At 38.5% G+C, this 17,900-nt stretch overlaps 1 protein-coding gene across 11 annotated transcripts in view; it reads left to right on the top strand.

Annotated features, from left to right (window-relative positions):
- Positions 1-17,684, top strand: part of AFF1 (AF4/FMR2 family member 1) — a 145,708-nt gene extending 128,024 nt beyond the window's left edge. For 7 of the 11 annotated variants that reach the window (XM_042984225.1, XM_042984222.1, XM_042984223.1 and 4 more), the window contains one exon: positions 647-1,394. In XM_042984225.1, coding sequence (XP_042840159.1) covers positions 647-768 — 122 coding nt within the window. In that variant the 3' untranslated portion in view covers positions 769-1,394. Of the gene's footprint in view, positions 1-646; positions 1,395-6,856; positions 6,946-8,519; positions 8,606-8,905; positions 8,995-12,757; positions 12,983-16,963 lie in introns of those variants that run through there. The other 4 variants (XR_006216871.1, XR_006216872.1, XR_006216874.1 and 1 more) reach the window with 4 other exon arrangements.
- The last annotated feature ends 216 nt before the right edge of the window (positions 17,685-17,900 follow it).

The following is a 17,900-nucleotide window of genomic DNA, read 5'->3' as shown; positions in this document are numbered from 1 at the left end:
GCCTGCTTGTTTTCAGTGTGCGTTGAGAAAAATGGTTAGCGACAGCGGAAGAAATACGGCATAGTGAACATTCTTGAGACTCCTTTGAGAAGACGGCCCCTGGAGAAATGCAAGATTTAGGAGACGGTATAGGGTGTGCTGTTAGACGGACCGCTCTGTGGCAGTGCCAGTGACCACTAAGGAGATGCGTATATGTAAATGCCACATTAATGCCATTACATATTTTTTCCTGGCTGCAGGGAAGGTGGTGGCCAGCTGGCTGTAGCCACTTAATTTTCTCATAGCCTCTTAGAACTTTCTTTCCTAGCAAACAAATGATGCTTTTAACATGTTGGGATTGTTTTGTTTTGTTCTGATTCATGCATCTGCTGATCCAGTAGTATAAATAGGGTATTCTCCAACACCAGCCACTGTGCCAGGCATTATGGATTCAACTCTAAAACCAACTCAGTTCTTAACCTTTCTGGTCTAGCAGAGGGGTGTGAACTAGCAGGCCGTTAGAGTAGATCGTGGTTTTTTTTTTGCCATGATGAAGTACAGAATATTGCAGGGATACAGTTGCTGGAACTTTGACTCTTTATGTTTCCTGTATTATTTTTGTGTATGAAAATGTGTTTGCTTAGTTTTGGTTTTGCTTTGTTTGCAGAATTTTTTGCTCAGCTCAGCACAAGTGTGTGTGCCTTGGCCCTCAACAGCAGTTTGATGGATCTGGTGCACTATACAAGACAGGGTTTTCACCGGCTAAAACAAGCAACCAAAACACCTTAACGGAGGCCCAAGTTGATTTGATGGCTTGGGAACTTTTTTGCACATTGAAAGCCTCAAAAACAGTTCAGACGTTTGTCTCATCAGGACACCAAACCAAGAAGAGAAGCACCGTGAGATGGCCAGGACATTTGTCCACTTAAACTTTCAAGAACTTAAGTGATCATTGGTTGGACACGGTGGTTATGCAGGAGCAGAATGAGGAGGCTGGCCTCAGAGATGATCTTGCCTTTCCTAACTAAAGGACAGAAGTGCAATGTAGACTTAAGTGGGCGTATGAGTGGTCTAGAAACATTTCCATACTTTTTTTAACCAGCAGGATGCAAATTGCAAATGAAATGAGGAGAAGCAGTTTCAGCTCTGAGAGCAAGTTCATGTCATCTCAGTAGCCACCTTAGTCCATTCCCAGAAGGAAATTTTTTAAACAGTGAATTTTGGTGTAGGGTTTTGTGGATGATTTTTTTTTCTTTTAAGTTTAGGGGGGAAATACTTGTTTTGTTTAGTAAATTCTAATGGTCATCTATAAAGCGTAAGTTGTGAAGGACTCCACTGTACCCCACTTTCTGCCCGTGAACAATCACTTTGATAATACCAAGTATTGTCATAATTTATAAAATTGAAGGCAACCCCCCCCCCCCCCCCCCCGTCCCCGTCCCCGTCCCCGAACCCTCCTGTTGCCTGGAGTACCGCACGTTCACCCCAGCTCCGATTTCTCAGTCACTGCTGCAAGTCCGCCTACACCAGAGCTGTGGAGGGAGGGGCTACCGCACACCGGGAAGCCATCTTGAGATCGCATGCGCAATGGAGGACGCGGCGCTGCCATCCCCACCACCCCGCTTCCGTGAAAGGCAGTCACCATTGACTGTATTATGAATTTTCTACCTTGGGGAAGAAGGGAACCAACATTTATACCTGACCAGATGATGGCTAAAGTGCTTTTTAATGTTTATTTGAGTAGAGCTGGAATTTGAGGTGCTGATCTGTGGTCTACAGTTATGTGGTAACTCATGTTGTCTAACCAACTCAGAATTTTGTCAGCAAAGAAAAATGAAATCTACTTCTTAGGCTATATTTTTCTGCTACAAATTATTTTATATTTATAGCAAAAAGTAGACTTTCTGAGCCCTTGATTGTCTACGGTAAATCAACTCCCTGAGAGGATGTGGGGATTTGGGTGGTTAATTAGACTTAAAAAAAAAAAAAAAAAAAAAAAGTCACCACATGCCTTCACTCCAAAGTGTTCTCAGTCAACTAGATTTGATTGGATTAAAGAGGAGCTGTGGCCTTCCCATGTGTTGTTAGTGCCATGTTATAGACATTTAACCAAGTTCATTTGGAATGACCTAGAATGAAAGAACACGATCAAAATTCCCACATAACCATAAGCACAGATTTTTTTAATTAAAACTTAGAAGGTTATTGGAAGCATTATTTTGAGTGCAGTGTTTTTAAAAGCCAATTCTTTATATCTCTTTTAGAAGTAGAATTTGCACATGTACTAAAATTGAGGAGTGAGTGTTACCTCTGTAGTTGGTTCATTTTTCACTACCTTTACCCCATTCTGCCCCTCTACATTTTGTTTCCTACCAAGAATGTTTTGTCATTTTTGTATCATTAATGAAGAAGGGAGTAATGAACAGGTTGAAGGTCCATATGAGGAATGTAAGTTTTGGTCTATCTTTAAAGGGATGTGTAGAGGGTGGGAGTCATGATTATTTTTCACATATGAACTGTTTGTGTGAAGCTGTTCCCTCAGTGTCTTATCCAACCTATTTTGTTACCAGTAGCTAGTTCAGAGGTTTGTTACCTCATGTTTAGGTTAAAGCCGGAGAATTACGGCAGTAGTAATACCTGAGCATAAGAATTTGATGTGTGATTTCGATGGACAGATTTCCTTTATCGATGTTCTAAAGCACGGCCATTTAACAAAACTTCTTGTTAAATGAACAGTAATTGCCTGGTGGGTTGTGGCATTGTGTCCATCTCATAAAATGTGGGAGACCAGACACCAGAATCAGCTTTATGTGATTATTTAATGCCTTTTTTCCCCTTATTCACTTGGCCTTCCCTCTCCCTTTTACCCCACCATTCCCCAATGCAAGTCACCTGTCAGTTTGGAAGTGTGTGTTTTTTAGGACAGGTTCTGATCTATGCAGATTGTGTTGGAGAGAGAGAAAAAGAGAGAGAAAGAGTGTGTGGGTGTGTGTGTGGGGGTGTGTGTGGTCTTCCGGTGAAAGACAGTGCTCCTGTGACTGAAGACGTTTCTAAGTCGATTTCTCAGCCACTTGTAAAAAAATAAATAAACCTGATTGCTTTTTCAGTGGCCTTATTCCTTGTGTGTAGCATTGCCCCCACCCTGACCTTTATATTAAAAATTTATTTGTCCCTTGAAAAAACATTAATTTGCAGAGATCAATTTGTAGTATTTTGATCATGGAATATTTCTGATTCTTACTGCATTGTACCTAAAAGAGGATTCCCAATGGCTACTTTTAAAATAGAGTATATGAAAAATAGTGGCTGATGAATCCTTAATGTTCATAAGGTCTTTTTCCTGTTACAGTTGTATATAGAAGTCTAAAGAATTTTTAAAATCGCTGCACTTTTTCACTGCATGCTTAAATTCCCAAAGGCAGATTTTTTGTACTGAGGTAGATGGTTGAAAGGACTAGATTATAAAATGAGACAAATACAAAACATCTTAAGAAGTGAAAATCTTGCCTTTGGCACTACAGTTGTGTGTATATGTATGTACGTGTGTGTGTGTGTGTGTGTGTGTGTGTGTGTGTGTGTGTGTGTGTGTGTGTGTTTACTAAGAAATGGAAGAACACTGTTTTACTTTTTAAAATGTTGAATGTTTCTGTCCTTTCTGGAGATAATTAAAATGTGAATCACTGAACTTGAGATTTTAGCCAGACTAGGGGCCCTGCTAAACAATGAAAAACACTTCACTGAAATTTACCAAATCACACTGGGTTAAGAATGTGAAAACACTCACCACATGCTGGCTGTGGTGAGGAAGTGGGGGTCCAGCAGGTATAGTATCAAGAAGAGAACTGCAATAGAATGGTTTATCTGACATACACAGTACTGAATGAGACTGAATGAGTCTGATTTTTTAAGCCAAAAGGACCTTGATTTTATAGATCTGTTTTGACCAAAATATTTAGCCTTTTCCTGTAGACAAATTAGAACACATTTATATCATTTAATTCCAGATCTCAGGCTGTTGAGAAGCTAACAATTGACCCCTTTCTGGCTGAAAACTTGCCTTAATTGGTACCTTAAATATTCATGTTAGAATTGGGAGCTTATTACTCTTGTTAGGTTTCCTGTCCAATGATTTTTAGAACTAAAAAGATTAACCATTATGTCCTCCAAAACGAACAGCTCTTATATCTGATAGATGAAAGGAGATGTGTGTGTGTGTGTTGTATGTGTTACATAAACATTCACACACACAAGAATATGAGGCTGGTTGAATTGGATGTATTTATTGTGCCTTTGTTGACCAAACATAATTTTGAAGTAATGGTAATTTGGGGATAATGCTGTATTTATTTTGATACGGCTTTAAGACCTGTTAATGTGGGTCTTAAATGTTAATGTGTACCTTTGCTCTTCTGCTTCATGGAGTGTGATGCATATTTGTATACCTTAAGGTAAATGAATCCAATAAGGCTTGATTCCATACCTCCTATCACAGATTCTACTTTTTTCTTAAGGATTTGTTTTCCCAGACACTACACAAATCTTTGAAAAACTTTGCCACTTCATCTACTACACTCTTTACTATCAATTACCAACATTTAAATTTTGCAAGAATATTTGGGCTTCTTTTAGAAACAAATGCAGAGATTCACTCCCTGGAAAGTGAGTTCTGCATAGTGGCCATGGAGGAGGAGTGTCAGGATTATGGCGGTACTTACTCCTTTGTTCCCTTTCTGTGGTGGGTTGCCTCTTTTGATTGTTTTTGGTTCTATTGAGAATTAATGGATGTAAGGTTTTTTCCTGTGCCTTTTTTATCTTCTGTCATTTTGTTTGCTGGAGGTGGACTGGCAGAATAACATGTCGGGGGATTTTCCTTCAAACATTGCAAGTGGTATTTCTACCGTATAAACCTCCAGTATGCAATCCAGTTGTGTTGGTTTCTTGGTGACTAAGAACGATGACCACTGGCCATGTTCTTTAGTTTTTGTGATGAGTTGAGAAGCACCATCTACTTAAGGGAGCTGTGAATTTCCTGTCATCCTAGGGAAATCACAATATGTTCCACTGTGCGCCAGATATCAACAGGTACTGTGATGGGCAGAAAAGTGCCTATATTTCTCTACCCACAAGGGCAGGAAGAAGACCTACAGCTCCCCGTGAGCCTAGATGGTACTATATTGGCCTGGAAGGACAAGGGAATAAGACCACTGGCAGCAAGGTGGCCATGCTGCCCTGGTGAGACCGGGCAGTGGCTGACCTAAGGAAGATAACTTGCTTTGCTTAAAAGTAGATGTTGAAGTGATGCTTAACACAGGCAGTATTAACTTCGCCTTTTGTTCAGGCCATCAACATGTATTGTTAAAATTACTGCACATCCCCCCTCAGATATCAAGTATACACTGTTCATGTTGGTGTGTGTGTGTGTTTATAGGCATGTGTCCCAAATCTTTTTGTTGTTGTTGTGGTTTTTTTTTTTTTTTTTTTTTTTTTTTTTTTTTTTCTGAATGTGATCATGTTTCGGATGATACCTGAGCAGGGTTGCCTTTTTTTTTATTTATTACCATTATATATTATATTATATTATATATTTGTTGCTTTCTTATAACTTTAGAGGAAGTCAAATCTTGGTATTAAAATTGTTTAAAAAAGGAATAAAATTGTCCAGTTGATAAATGATCACTGGTCTAAAATATGAATTTTTCTTTAGTTATTGTGGAATAATGTGCCAGCTGTCTAGTCCATACAGTGATTTTGTATGTAGGATAGGGAAGCAGTGATGCTCTCAATGGGAAGATGTGCAACACAAGGGGACTCCATGTATTTTATCTACTTCAGCAATGGAACTGCAACTTGGGGCTTTTGTGAATAAAATTTAGCTGCCTTGTATAGTCCTTTGAAAGAGACATGTGATCTGTGAAAATTATAGTTTTCTTTTTTTAGAAGAAAAATTTGTAAAAGATCTTTCCAAAGATAACTGTGCCACAGATCTTTTGTTTGTTCTCTGTAATGAGGATTAATTGCTGTTTAAAAAAAAAAAAACAAAAACATGTAATTGACTTGTTAATCTTCAAATTGTTTCCTTTTCACAAGAGGATCGAGCTGTAAAAAAAAAAAAAAATTAATAAAAATTTAGAGAAATTGTTGGGGTTGAATTCATGCTTTCCTTTTGCTTGAATAAACGAATTCCTAAAATTGCCATATATAATTCCCATTATATAGCCAAGGCGCGAGACTCACATGGTGGAATAACATGCCATTGTTCACAATATGTATTTATTGTTAAAATGGGAACAGAAGTGGGGGCAGAGGGTGCTCATCCTTCCCTTTGATTTATTTGCAAGAACTTCAGTCACAAATTAGCTTGATACCACCACCGTGGCATCTTTTCTTTCTGACCTCAACTGCCCGGTGCAATGGTGACCATAATTTGCCTAATTTTAACTTGTTGCGTGGACAGATTTGTATAATGTTAGTATTGAAAGGAATCTAAAGGCATATGGTCTGTCCTCCCTTTGTTACTCTGAAGGAGCTAATGTTTTACGCCAGTGGTTTTAGAAAATCAGCAAGAACCTAGATACTGAAATCTGACTTGGCAAATTTGAATTCTGGCCCCTGAGTTTGCTATGTGTCCTTGGGCAAGTTGTTTAACCTCTGTGGGGTTTTTTCATTTATAAACTTTGTTGATTTGGTATGTACCTAGTAAGATGGTGAGGATTGTACAAGAGGATATGGAGAGTGTTTAGCATAGTGCCTGGCATGAACACTCTTAAATTGGTGGCTCCTTTAATTTATTCCTTCCCCTTGCTGCACCACACTGCCCACAGCTACCCTCCAGCCTCAGACCTCACTACCCACCTCTTTTTCATTTTTTGTTCCTTAGGTTAGGTTGACCTCTACTTATATTGGTCCTAATGAATAGATACCCACCCTCGGCAAGCTTGTGGTAAAGTTGACAAGCAGCAAGAACTGGTAAGCATGCAATGGCAAGTGTGGGAAAAGGGAGTGTTTCAGTCATTAAGAGAAGGGAAGGGATCTCTAGGGAAGAGCTCTTATTTGAACTAAGCCTGGAAAAATGGGTCATAAAATCTCTGGTTTTCATCTTTTTCACAAATGCTATCCGTGTCCTATCTTGTCCATTATAGATTATCAGTAGTGGTTGTCCGTTGCATGGTTGCAACAGTTTATTTAACCAACCTTGTTAGACATGGAGATTATTTCTAAGTAGGGGATATTATAAAGAATGCTTCTACAAGCATCCCTGAAGCAAACTGTTTGGACAGATTCAGCACTTAATATTGTAGTATATTATCCTTAGTATATGTGTGCATGTATATATTTATGCTGAATTAGATTTCAGCCCTAAAAAGTTGAGCATGCATTTCCCAGGACATTTTCCAATGTCAGTAACATGTTACCAACTAAGAAAACTTTTTCACAAACATCTAAAGTTCAGTTCATGTTAAAATTTCAGCATTTGTCCCTGAAAGGCCTTAGGGCTTATTTTTCAAACCAGGATTCAGTCAAGTTTCATGAATAACATTTATTATATTAAAAACATTTGTGTGTTTCCACTAAGTGTGGAATTCCTCTAACTTCTATATTTCCTGCAAACTGGATTCAGTCTTAGACTCTTGATTATATTTGAAAAGACCCTACAGAGTATGTGGTATACTTCACACGGTGTTACATCAGGAGACACCTAAACTCTCCAGTGATGCTAACTTTGAGTGAGTGGTTAAGATATGACCACCAGAACGCTGTTGTAAATACAGGCTTTTTCCTGTTTCAACATCTTCCAACATCCAGTTATTTTAGCATGCATTGATAATCCATTGCCTTTCCGATTCTAGATATCATGTTTAGAAAATGCAAAGGGAGGGGCGCCTGGGTGGCTCAGTCGGTTAAGCGTTCAACTTTGGCTCAGGTCATGATCTCACGGTTCACGGGTTTGAGCCCCACATCGGGCTCTGTGCTGATAGCTCGGAGCATGGAGCCTGCTTCAGATTCTGTGTATCCCTCTCTCTCTGGCCCTTCCCAACTTGTGCTCTCTCTTTTTTTTCTCTCAAAAAATAAACATTAAAAAAAAATGCAAAGGGAAAAGTTACCTAATTTGATAGATGGGAAATGGTATCTTCTGATGTTTTCATTCAGATATTATTCCTGTGGTACATAGTTTTTTTCCCCATCACATACCAAGTGGCCATTTGCAGTGCATGGGTTATGTGACCAGTACCCCAAATCCAGTTCAAGTGTCCAATTCAGTAGATGTGGGGAAGGTTTTCACCGAAATCATGTAATGAGTTCACCATTAGGAAGGGTTTTGTTAACAAAGAGAGAGGATGCTGAGCAGAAAAAGGAATAGATGACTTCCCTTCAAGCTATTAATCTTTTTCCTTTTGATTTATGTATTTACGATATTAACCTCTCCTTATGTTATAAAGGTTTCCTCCAAATTATCTTTTGCTTTTCAGTTTTTATTAGGGCCCTTTTAAGCAGAGCTTGTTTAGTTTTAAGTAGGCCAACTTCTGCCAATGTCTTTGCAGTTTCTGCTTCTGGTGTCTTGTATGTGTGGGCTGCTTCCCAGACCCTGAGAGGCTTTGTATTATTTAAAACCAGCAACAACTCTAAGGTAAGTAGTAATTTCCCTCGGTGGCCTTGTTAGTATTTGTATTAGCAAGTATTTAGGCACTTGTGGAGCCTGAATTATTTAAATAGATATTTGTTCACGATTTACCAGAGTTGTTGGAAATGTAAATTGTCACATTCCAGGCTACTTTTACTTAGGACATCTAGGTGTTTAGAACCCTCCAGTCCATTCCAAACAACTTTGAAGGCCAGCGGGTGTTTACCGTAATATAATCAGAATTTTATCTGCTGTTATTTTGGCTGTGCTTAGATAAATGTACCCGTCTAGTCTGTTTTGTCTTAGAACAGGACTCTTTCGGTGTTTGCGGTTTCCCTGTAGACCACACTCCGCTGACATCAAGGCTCTGATAATAAAGACCTGTGCCCTTCTAACTGACTGCAGGGTGGACCTTGAATGCTTTCTAAACAGACAATTCTATTTTAGCTTCAAAAGACCATGTGCTTGCTCTGGATAAGTGCTGTAAATCACCCTTCTCTGTTGCTGCAGCCCAGTCCTAACATCTTATTTACCTTATTTCATGTGTAGGCGGCAGAAACAATTATGGGTTTGTATCTCTCTACTGCTAAGTATTCCTATAAATTATCATCTAAGCAACAATACACACAAACAGGCGTACGCACACACATTTTTCTGTAGGTACATACACGATTAGATGTGAAAAATGAGTTGTACTCAACTGCATGGGCCTTAGAAAAATGTCTTCAGTTAACTATTCAATTCCCTGCTTTTCTATCTTTGTCCTACAGTCTCTGAAGAAACTATTCCTGCTGGTAGGACTTAGCACGCAGGATTGTAGTTGAGGACTTTACAAGCATCTTAAGGGAGTGATATGCTAGAGTGGCTTTGCAGAGCTTCCCAATCATGTAAATTATTGTGGATTTTTTTTTAAATCCTGTTTTCAACTGATCTACAGATAGGCCATTAAAAGAAATCAAATGAGGGGTTCCTGGGTGGCACAGTGGGTTAAGTGCCTGACTTACTGCCAGCTCACGTCATGATCTTGTAATTTGTGTGTTTGAGCCCTGTGTTGGGCTCTGCACTGATAACTCAGAACCTGGAGCCTTGCTTCAGCTTCTGTGTCCCCCTTTCTCTCTGCCCCTGCCTCCCTCTCCCTCCCTCTCTTTCTCTCTCTCACTCACTCAAAAATAAACCTAAAAAAAAAAAAAAAAAATCAAATGATGGGGCATCTGGGTGGCTCAGTCAGTTAGGAGTCCAACTTTGGCTCAGGTCATGATCTCATGGTTCATAGGTTCGAGCCCCACGTCAGGTTTTGTGCGGACAGCTCAGAGCCTGGAGCATGCTTCGGATTCTGTCTCTCTCTCTCTCTCTCTCTCTCTCTCTCTCTCTGCCCCTCCCCTGTTCATGTTCTGTCTCTCTCCCTCAAAATAACATTAAAAAAAAATTTTTTTTAAATCAAATGACATAAAAGCATGTAGAGCAAAAACTACAAGAGCAGGGGCAGCTGGGTGACTCAGTCGGTTAAGCATCCAACTCCTGATTTCAGCTTAGGTCATGATCTCACAGTTCGTGAGATGGAGCCCTCCATTGGTCTCCGTGGGCTGTCTGCTGACAGCGTGGAACCTGTTTGTGATTCTCTTTGCCCCTCCCCTACCCGCACTTGCTCTTTTTCTCTCAAAATAAATAAACATTTAACAATCAACAAAAAAGTCACAAGGGTAAACGTATTTCATCCATTTCCCTCCAGAGCTAATAGCCATTACTTTTGGTGCATCTCATTCCAGAACTCATTGCGCACTTATACGTTGTTTTTAAACATAAATTTGGAGTATATTTTGATTCTTTTGATTTTATATCAGTGTTTTTATGGTAATCCTATTTTGGATGCAATATATTGTGTAATAAGGATATATCTCCCTTTATGTAAACATTCTCACATTATGCATACAAGCCTCCCCTGGGCCTCTGCCGTTATTCTGTTACAAACAGCTGTACTGAGGAATCTTTCTTTTCTTTTTCTTTTTTAGGAATCTTGATAAACACATCATTGTGCATTCTTTTAAGTATTTTTACAGGATAAATTTTTGTAAGAGGGATGTCTCAGTCAAAAGTGAAGTCAAATTTAAAATTTTTGATGTTACCAAACCTACTTCTCCCAAAAAGCTCTTATAGCAACTGTGGATGGGTATACATTCTTTCCTTTTTTTTTTTTTTCTTTCATTATGATATGTGTATTCTTTAATCCTCCCCTCCCCACTTACTCTCTGGTAACCATTAGTTCTCTAAGTTAAGAGTGTTTCTTGGTTTATCTCGCTACCACCACCCACCACCGCCTGTTTTGGGCTTCTTTCTTAAATTCCACATATGAGTGACATATGGTATTTGTCTTTTCTGACTGACATTTCATTTAGCATTATATTCTAGCTCTATCCGTGTTGCAAATGGCAAGATTTCATGCTTTTCTATGGCTGAATAATATTCTGTTGTGTATACAACACATCTTTATACATTCATCAGTAGGCACTTGGGCTGCTTCCATAGTTTGGCTATTTTTAAGTTTTGTTTGTGTGTGTATGTGCGCGTGTGTGTTTTGTTTTTTGGTTTTTGGGTTTTTTTTTTTTTTTGGAGAGAGCACATGTATGCACACATGCATGAGTGGGGATGGAGAGGGAGAGAGAATCTTAAGCAAACTCCATGCTCAGCACAGAGCCCTATGCTTGGCTCGATCCCACGACCCTGGAATCATGACCTGAGCCGAAATTAAGAGTCAGACACTCAACAGACTGAGCCACCCAGGTGCCCCTATAGTTTGGCTATTGTAAATAATGCTGCTATAAATGTAGGAGTGCATGTATCCTTTTGAATTAGTGTTTTTGTATTTTCAGGGTAAATGCCCAGTAGTGTGATTACTGGATCATAGGGTAGTTCTATTTTTAATTTTCTTGAGGAACCTCCATACTGTTTTCCAGAATGGCTGCACCAGTTTGCATTTCCAACAAGAGTGCAGGAGGGTTCCTTTTTGTCCACATCCTTGCCAACACTTGTGGTTTTGATTTTAGCCATTCTGAGTGGTGTGAGGTGATATCTCATTGTGGTTTTGATTTGCATTTCCCTGATGATGAGTGATGTTGAGCTACTTTTCATGTGTCTGTTGGCCATCTGAATGTCCGTGGAGAAGTGTCTGATCAGGTCTTCTGCCCATTTTTAAATTGGGTTGTTTTGGGGGGTATTGAGTTGTAGCAGTTCTTTAATGTTTTGGATACTAACCCTTTATCAGCCATGTCATTTGCAAACATCTCCCATTGAATAGGTTGTCTTTTAGTTTTGTTGATTGTTTCCTTTGCAGAAACTTTTTATGTAGTCAGTGGTTTGTTTTTATTTCTTTGACCTTAGACCTATCTAGAAAAATGTTGCTACAGCTGACATCAGAGAAAATATTGCCTATGCTCTCTTCAAGGATTTTTATGATTTCAGGTCTCATATATTTAGCTCTTTAATCCATTTTGTTTTTGTTTGGTGAAAGAAAGTGGTCCAGTTTCATTCTTCTGCATATTGCTGTCCAGTTTTCCCAACACCATTTGTTGAAGAGACTTTTTCCCATTGTATATTCATTCCTCCTTTATTGAAGATTAATTGACCATATAATTGTGGGTTCATTTCTGTGTTTTCTATAACTTTGATCTTTGTGTGTGTGTTTATGCTAGTACCATACTGTTTTGATTACTACCGCTCTGTAATATAACTTGAAATCTGGAATTGTGATACCTCCAGTTTTTACTTTTTCAAGATTTCCTGGGCTATTCAGCATCTTGTTATTCCATACAAATTTTAGGATTGTTTGTTCTACTTCTGTGAAAAAATGCTGCTGGTGTTTTGATAGGGATTGCATTAAACCCATAGATTGCTTTGAATGGTACAGACGTTTGAACAACTTTTGTTCTTCCAACCCAGGAGCATGGAATGTGTTTCCATTTCTTTGTGTCCTCTTCAGTTTCTTTCATGAGTTTTCAGAGTAGAGGTCTTTCACCTCCTTGGTTAAGTTTATTCCTAGGTATTTTATTCTTTTTGGTGCAATTGTAAATGGGACTGTTTTCTTAATACTCCATTGCTTGCACCTCAGAAAACATCATCTGTGAGCTGCTTACAATTCCCATTTCTTTTTTTCCAACCCTGTAGGAGGCAATGATCAACCCCTAAGTAAGTGAAACTGCATACATCATTGATACACAGGATTTGAAGCTCCATTAATCTTTAAAACATATTCATTGTCCAAGCAGATGACATTTATCCTGGATAAAATGGAAGCTATGAAATATGGGCACAGTTTTGAGGATCTATGGAATGAATTTCACCATAGGTTTCTCTATGGCCTACAGAGATCAAATCTAAAATTTATTACAGGTCAGTCCCCAGCCTCACTTGATTAGCGTCCTAATAACCTGATAATTTGCTTATTTTAGATGAAGATAAAAGAGCAAGGGAAGACTGATTTCTTATCCCCATGAAGTTTAATTCTATCCATTCAATAGTCTGAGTGATTCCTTTGTGTAAAGTGACATGCTTCAGAATGTGTGTAGCACAAAGTATAGGTCAAGGTGCCTGGCTTCCGGATGGCATGTCTCTTTTCCATCCAGGTGACAGGTTAACTTCAGATCTGGTATTTTCCCATTCAGATAGCCATTGTCCTTGCCTCTGGCCCATCCTAATATAGATGCTATTGTAAAACTAACACCCTGTAGCTACAATGTTCAGAGTTATTTCAAGCTTGACAGCATGGCATATGTCAGTGTATCTATTAGGCAAAGGACAGCACTCCTCTTGTGTCTATGTATTTGTCCTGAATTCACCAGAGCAAAATGGAGCCACTCAGTCTTTTTCCCTTTCATTTACTACCTCCATGATACATCCCCATCCCCAGAGCCCAACAGACCTAGAAAATGAAAACATGGAGAAGGGGAAAAGAACATGTGTTAAGCCACTTGTCCTGTATACCTTCCATAGTTGTATTTTTAAAACCACCTTCCAAATTAGTCATTATTATCATGCAGATGATCAAATTTAAGCTAAAGAGGAGTAATTTATGGTCAAGCAGCTAGCAAAAGGTGAAACCCAGATTATGATACTGATTTGTCTGACTTCATTATGAAGAATTTTGCTTATGAGAATGAACTAGAGGAAACGTGGCTTTTGTTGTTGTTGTTGTTGTTGTTTAAATAAGCTCTTTTAATGTCCTCTACAAACAGAATCGTAACGCTCTTAACATTTAACCACTTTTGGATTATACTAGAGGCAATTAGTAAAATTGGATTGTGGGTAGGAATTAGAGAGGTTTTATAAAATGGAGCTCAAGGGGCACCTCAGTGCTTCTCTCTGCCCCTTCCCTGCTCTCATCCTTTTCTCAAAATAAATAAACTTAAAAAAAAAATTTAATGGAGCTTGAGAAGGAAGTCCTGAGAATATGTAGTCACTAGACAATGACTAGCACAGCGGGGGATTTCCCAAGTCAGATGTTGCCTTACATATGCCTTGTAGATTTTATCCATTTACCTGAACCAGTCAGAACACGAGTACATCTCTAGTGCTTGCTGAAATAGATAGGTTTTTTCCTTTTTATGAGGACATGTATTATTTAATAAAAAAAAAGTATCACTAGATTTTAATTTTTTGTTATAAACCTTTAAGGAAACTAGCATAAAACAAAAGTTTTAAAGTCATGCAAAGTAACTTCAAAGGTTAAAATCCCAACAAATATGAAATAACTGAAACTGGCAACAGTGTGAATCCCCCCAGGGTCCTCCAAGTTGTAGAGTAGTGGGACCAAATAAAACTTTAGCTTAGAAACTGACAACTTTGAAGGCTGAATGCCTTGGCCTAGCAGGATGTGTCTCACTTTCATGATATTATCTATAAAATACAACCAGAAGCCAAAACAATAATCATCCTCTACCTTGTGCAAGTTACCTAAATGTCTGATACTATTTCCTACCAAAACAGAAAGGGGTTGAAATACATACTATCCTAAAGTCTATGAAAGTAATAGTAATCATGTATTTCTGTTAAATGTGATGGGTTAAAATTTAGAGATACACAGAACTCACTAAAAGGACTACTGTCCTACAAAATCATCATCTTGGGTGAGGGGGAGGAGTACACATCAGTGAGCACTGCTCAGAAAATATGTAGAACACTCTAAAGCTGTTTGCAGTACTCGATGGATAAGCATACACACACCTTACTATATGGTAGTTTTGTCCATATAAATAACTCACCAGACTTAGCTCTAAAACACGTATTTTCAAAAGGCAGAGGAAAAAATAGTATGTCCCTATTAAATACTTCCAGTATCTCCTTACGTTTGTTTTGGGCATGATGGCAGCATCACTGGATTAATGAAAATCTCCACATATTCTTTGGAAAGCGCTATTCATTATATCAACATTTTTGAAGTTCTAATACATGTTTAAAAATTGTATTCACCCCAGAATGTTTTAATTCCCCTTTATATCCAGTGCTTAACCCAAAGTTGAATAAACTTTATCCTGAACCTTATACGCTTATATGCACCTCAATTGGAAACACAAGTGGACTGGACTCTGGAGTAGAATTACTGTGTACAAAAATGTCACAGATGTGTTTCTTCCTCTTGTTTCCCCTTGACTGGGACATTAATCAGCCATGGCAAGACCCCTCCATTATATTCTCTACAGTTCTATGTTCAGGCATTTGAGTATGCATATGTATTTTTGTGCATATTTACACAAATGATGAATCTCCATAATCATTTAATGGATAGGTAAGGATAGTAAAATGCATTGTTAGCATGAAACATTTACCTAAAACACAGGAAGTTAGGGAAATTTCACATATGGACACTTAAAAAAAAATATCCTGTTGCAATAAAACAAAACTTGTAGGTTCTTACGTTAAACCATTAAATGTTTGGTTCTACTTCCCTAATTTCCTGAAGCCACATCTTTCATTACTTACCAAATATACATTCCTGTAAGTTAAGTAAATCCCTGGCCAGGTTCCTTCCTTGGCTCAACTTTTTGCTATTTTTAATGTGCATAGTGCTCTCTCCTTTCAGCAGAGCCTAGAAGCCTAGGGTCAGCTGAGACCCATTCTCCTAAAACTTTACAACTCCCTACAGGCATATTTACAAAGTGTTACCTGAAAATACCAAGGAGCCACCAGACATTCCATTTGTGTGCAATTCATTAAAAAGAATTTACATTCATTCCACTAGTAAGAATTATTTACTTCTCTGGCTCTGGCTTGAAAGGATGTGGTAGGTTTGAGTCAACAAAACCGTCTCTGGCCTCTTCCTCCCCTTATTCATAGGCATTAGCCACCCTGCAGGTGTAAACCTGTACACCAAGAGATCTGTGTGCATAAAGAGGAGGAGATCTGAAGCAGAAAAGCTTAGGGTTTTGACTATAATGTACCTCTGGGGATTAAGTAAAAGCCACAGCCAACCAGCCAGCTCCTGAGGACTATGAATAGTGGTAATGAGGAAAACATTTTGAACCTGGGCCTCAAATTGCACTCGGTGTGCTAAGCAATGCAGGCGCAACATGAAATGAATGAATTTTAACAAGTTTTAGCTTTAGGCTTCTCATTAGGGCCCTTTTCCCACGTGTAATGTGCAGAATGCACCACTAGAGAGCAACCCTTTACCTTAGGAAAAAAATATATGAATTTAACCACATGAAGCTACACCTTCACACCCAGTAGAATGGCTATAATCAAAGAGGACAACACACAGTGTTGTTAAGGATGAAAGAACCCAGAAAACTCATACTGTGCTGATGGGAATATAATATAGTACAGCCGCTGTGAAGAAGTTTGGTAGTTTCTTAAAAATTGTTACCATACAACCCAGCAATTCCACTTGTATGAACCTATGAAGATAAATGAAAACATGCTTACATTAAGACATGTTCATGAACACTCATGGCAGTGTTAAGAAACAAATGGAGACCAGCCTTGAAAATTCTCTGAACAGACAAAACCAGTTTAGTCATATAAACAAAGCTTGATTTAGCTTACTTTACAAGACTAACTTGACCTGGGTCATTTCTTGCTTATGCCTCTGAAAATAAGCAATACTTGAACAGTTCCCAAAGTTGGTATGAAGTAACACACTGACCAATTCCCTATCATTTAAGAAAACACTAATATATTCTAACACTGAATAAACAGTTACTGTTTTCTCATTGTAAAAGCAGCTGCTTGATAACAAATATTCCCCTGAGTCTCATTCCACATATTGGTTTGAGTGTTTCTGGTGTGTGCATAATAAACTTTTACTAATTAACTACTTTGGTGATTGATTGGTTTTACTTCTGTTATTTCTGAACTTCTGACATCTCCTGGCAAAAGAAGTGGGATCCAAAGACCCTGAATGTCTCCAAGGCCAGTGAACACATAGGTGCCTAGTACCCACAAAGCCCAGTGAACTCACTGCTTTCTAGCTAACCCAGGAATTTGAGGGTAAGTCTCTTTGAGATCTGAGGTCTGCTCTTTGTGTTTTGAGCGCTCCAACTTTGTTGTGCACACCTGCATTTTGCTTGTTGAAGCTTCTTGGTTAGTCACTCTGTGCTGTTCAAAGAACGGGGGTGGGGTGGAACGTGATTCCCTGTGTTTTGAAACAGTTGTTGGAAAACAGGGCCTCTCACAGTTAAGACATTAAAGGTAAAGATGGGTTCCGTCTGGCCTATGGATGAGGCTCTTGTGCCTTTTTGGAAAATGGCTGATCTTTTGAAATTGTAGTGGCCACTTTGGGGAATTTTTAACTTAGGTCCACCTTAAGCACGTTTAGAAGATTCCAAACCTCTCAGAAACCATGGAATGTATTCTTTAAATGGCATGTAGAAGCTTCTAAAAGACGAAAATGACTCCATAAAGAGCTCTGAAAAAAAATCCTTACAGCATGCAAATAGTGTCTTTGGCCATCTAAGTAGGTACTGTTAATTTAGTCCACCTGCCAGAAACAGTTTGTATCCAACAATTCTTTTGACTGTTGTACCTGAGACGTGGCTACAGTTTTCAAAACAAAAGCTTTAAGAACTTTTTGGATGTCTGTATGTTTATGTAGGTCTAAGTATGTTACAGATAGGTGATATTTTTCTCTTTCCAGATGGTATTACCAAAATTGTAAAGAGCTCTATTTAAAGAAAAGTGTTTTATCAAGATACTCTCAGAAGTATAGAAACTAACCCAGATTTTTTCAAGTTTATGATCTAAGACAATCCTTGATAAATACAAGCTAGTTTAAGTATGCTGGTTTAATAAAAGCAGGTATGTCTTCAACATTTGC

This window comes from Panthera tigris, chromosome B1, assembly GCF_018350195.1.
Source record: "Panthera tigris isolate Pti1 chromosome B1, P.tigris_Pti1_mat1.1, whole genome shotgun sequence".
Classification (NCBI taxonomy): Eukaryota; Metazoa; Chordata; class Mammalia; order Carnivora; family Felidae; genus Panthera; species Panthera tigris.
The sequence above is the reverse complement of the archived record's forward strand: the minus strand, read 5'-3'. Positions and strand labels throughout refer to the sequence as shown.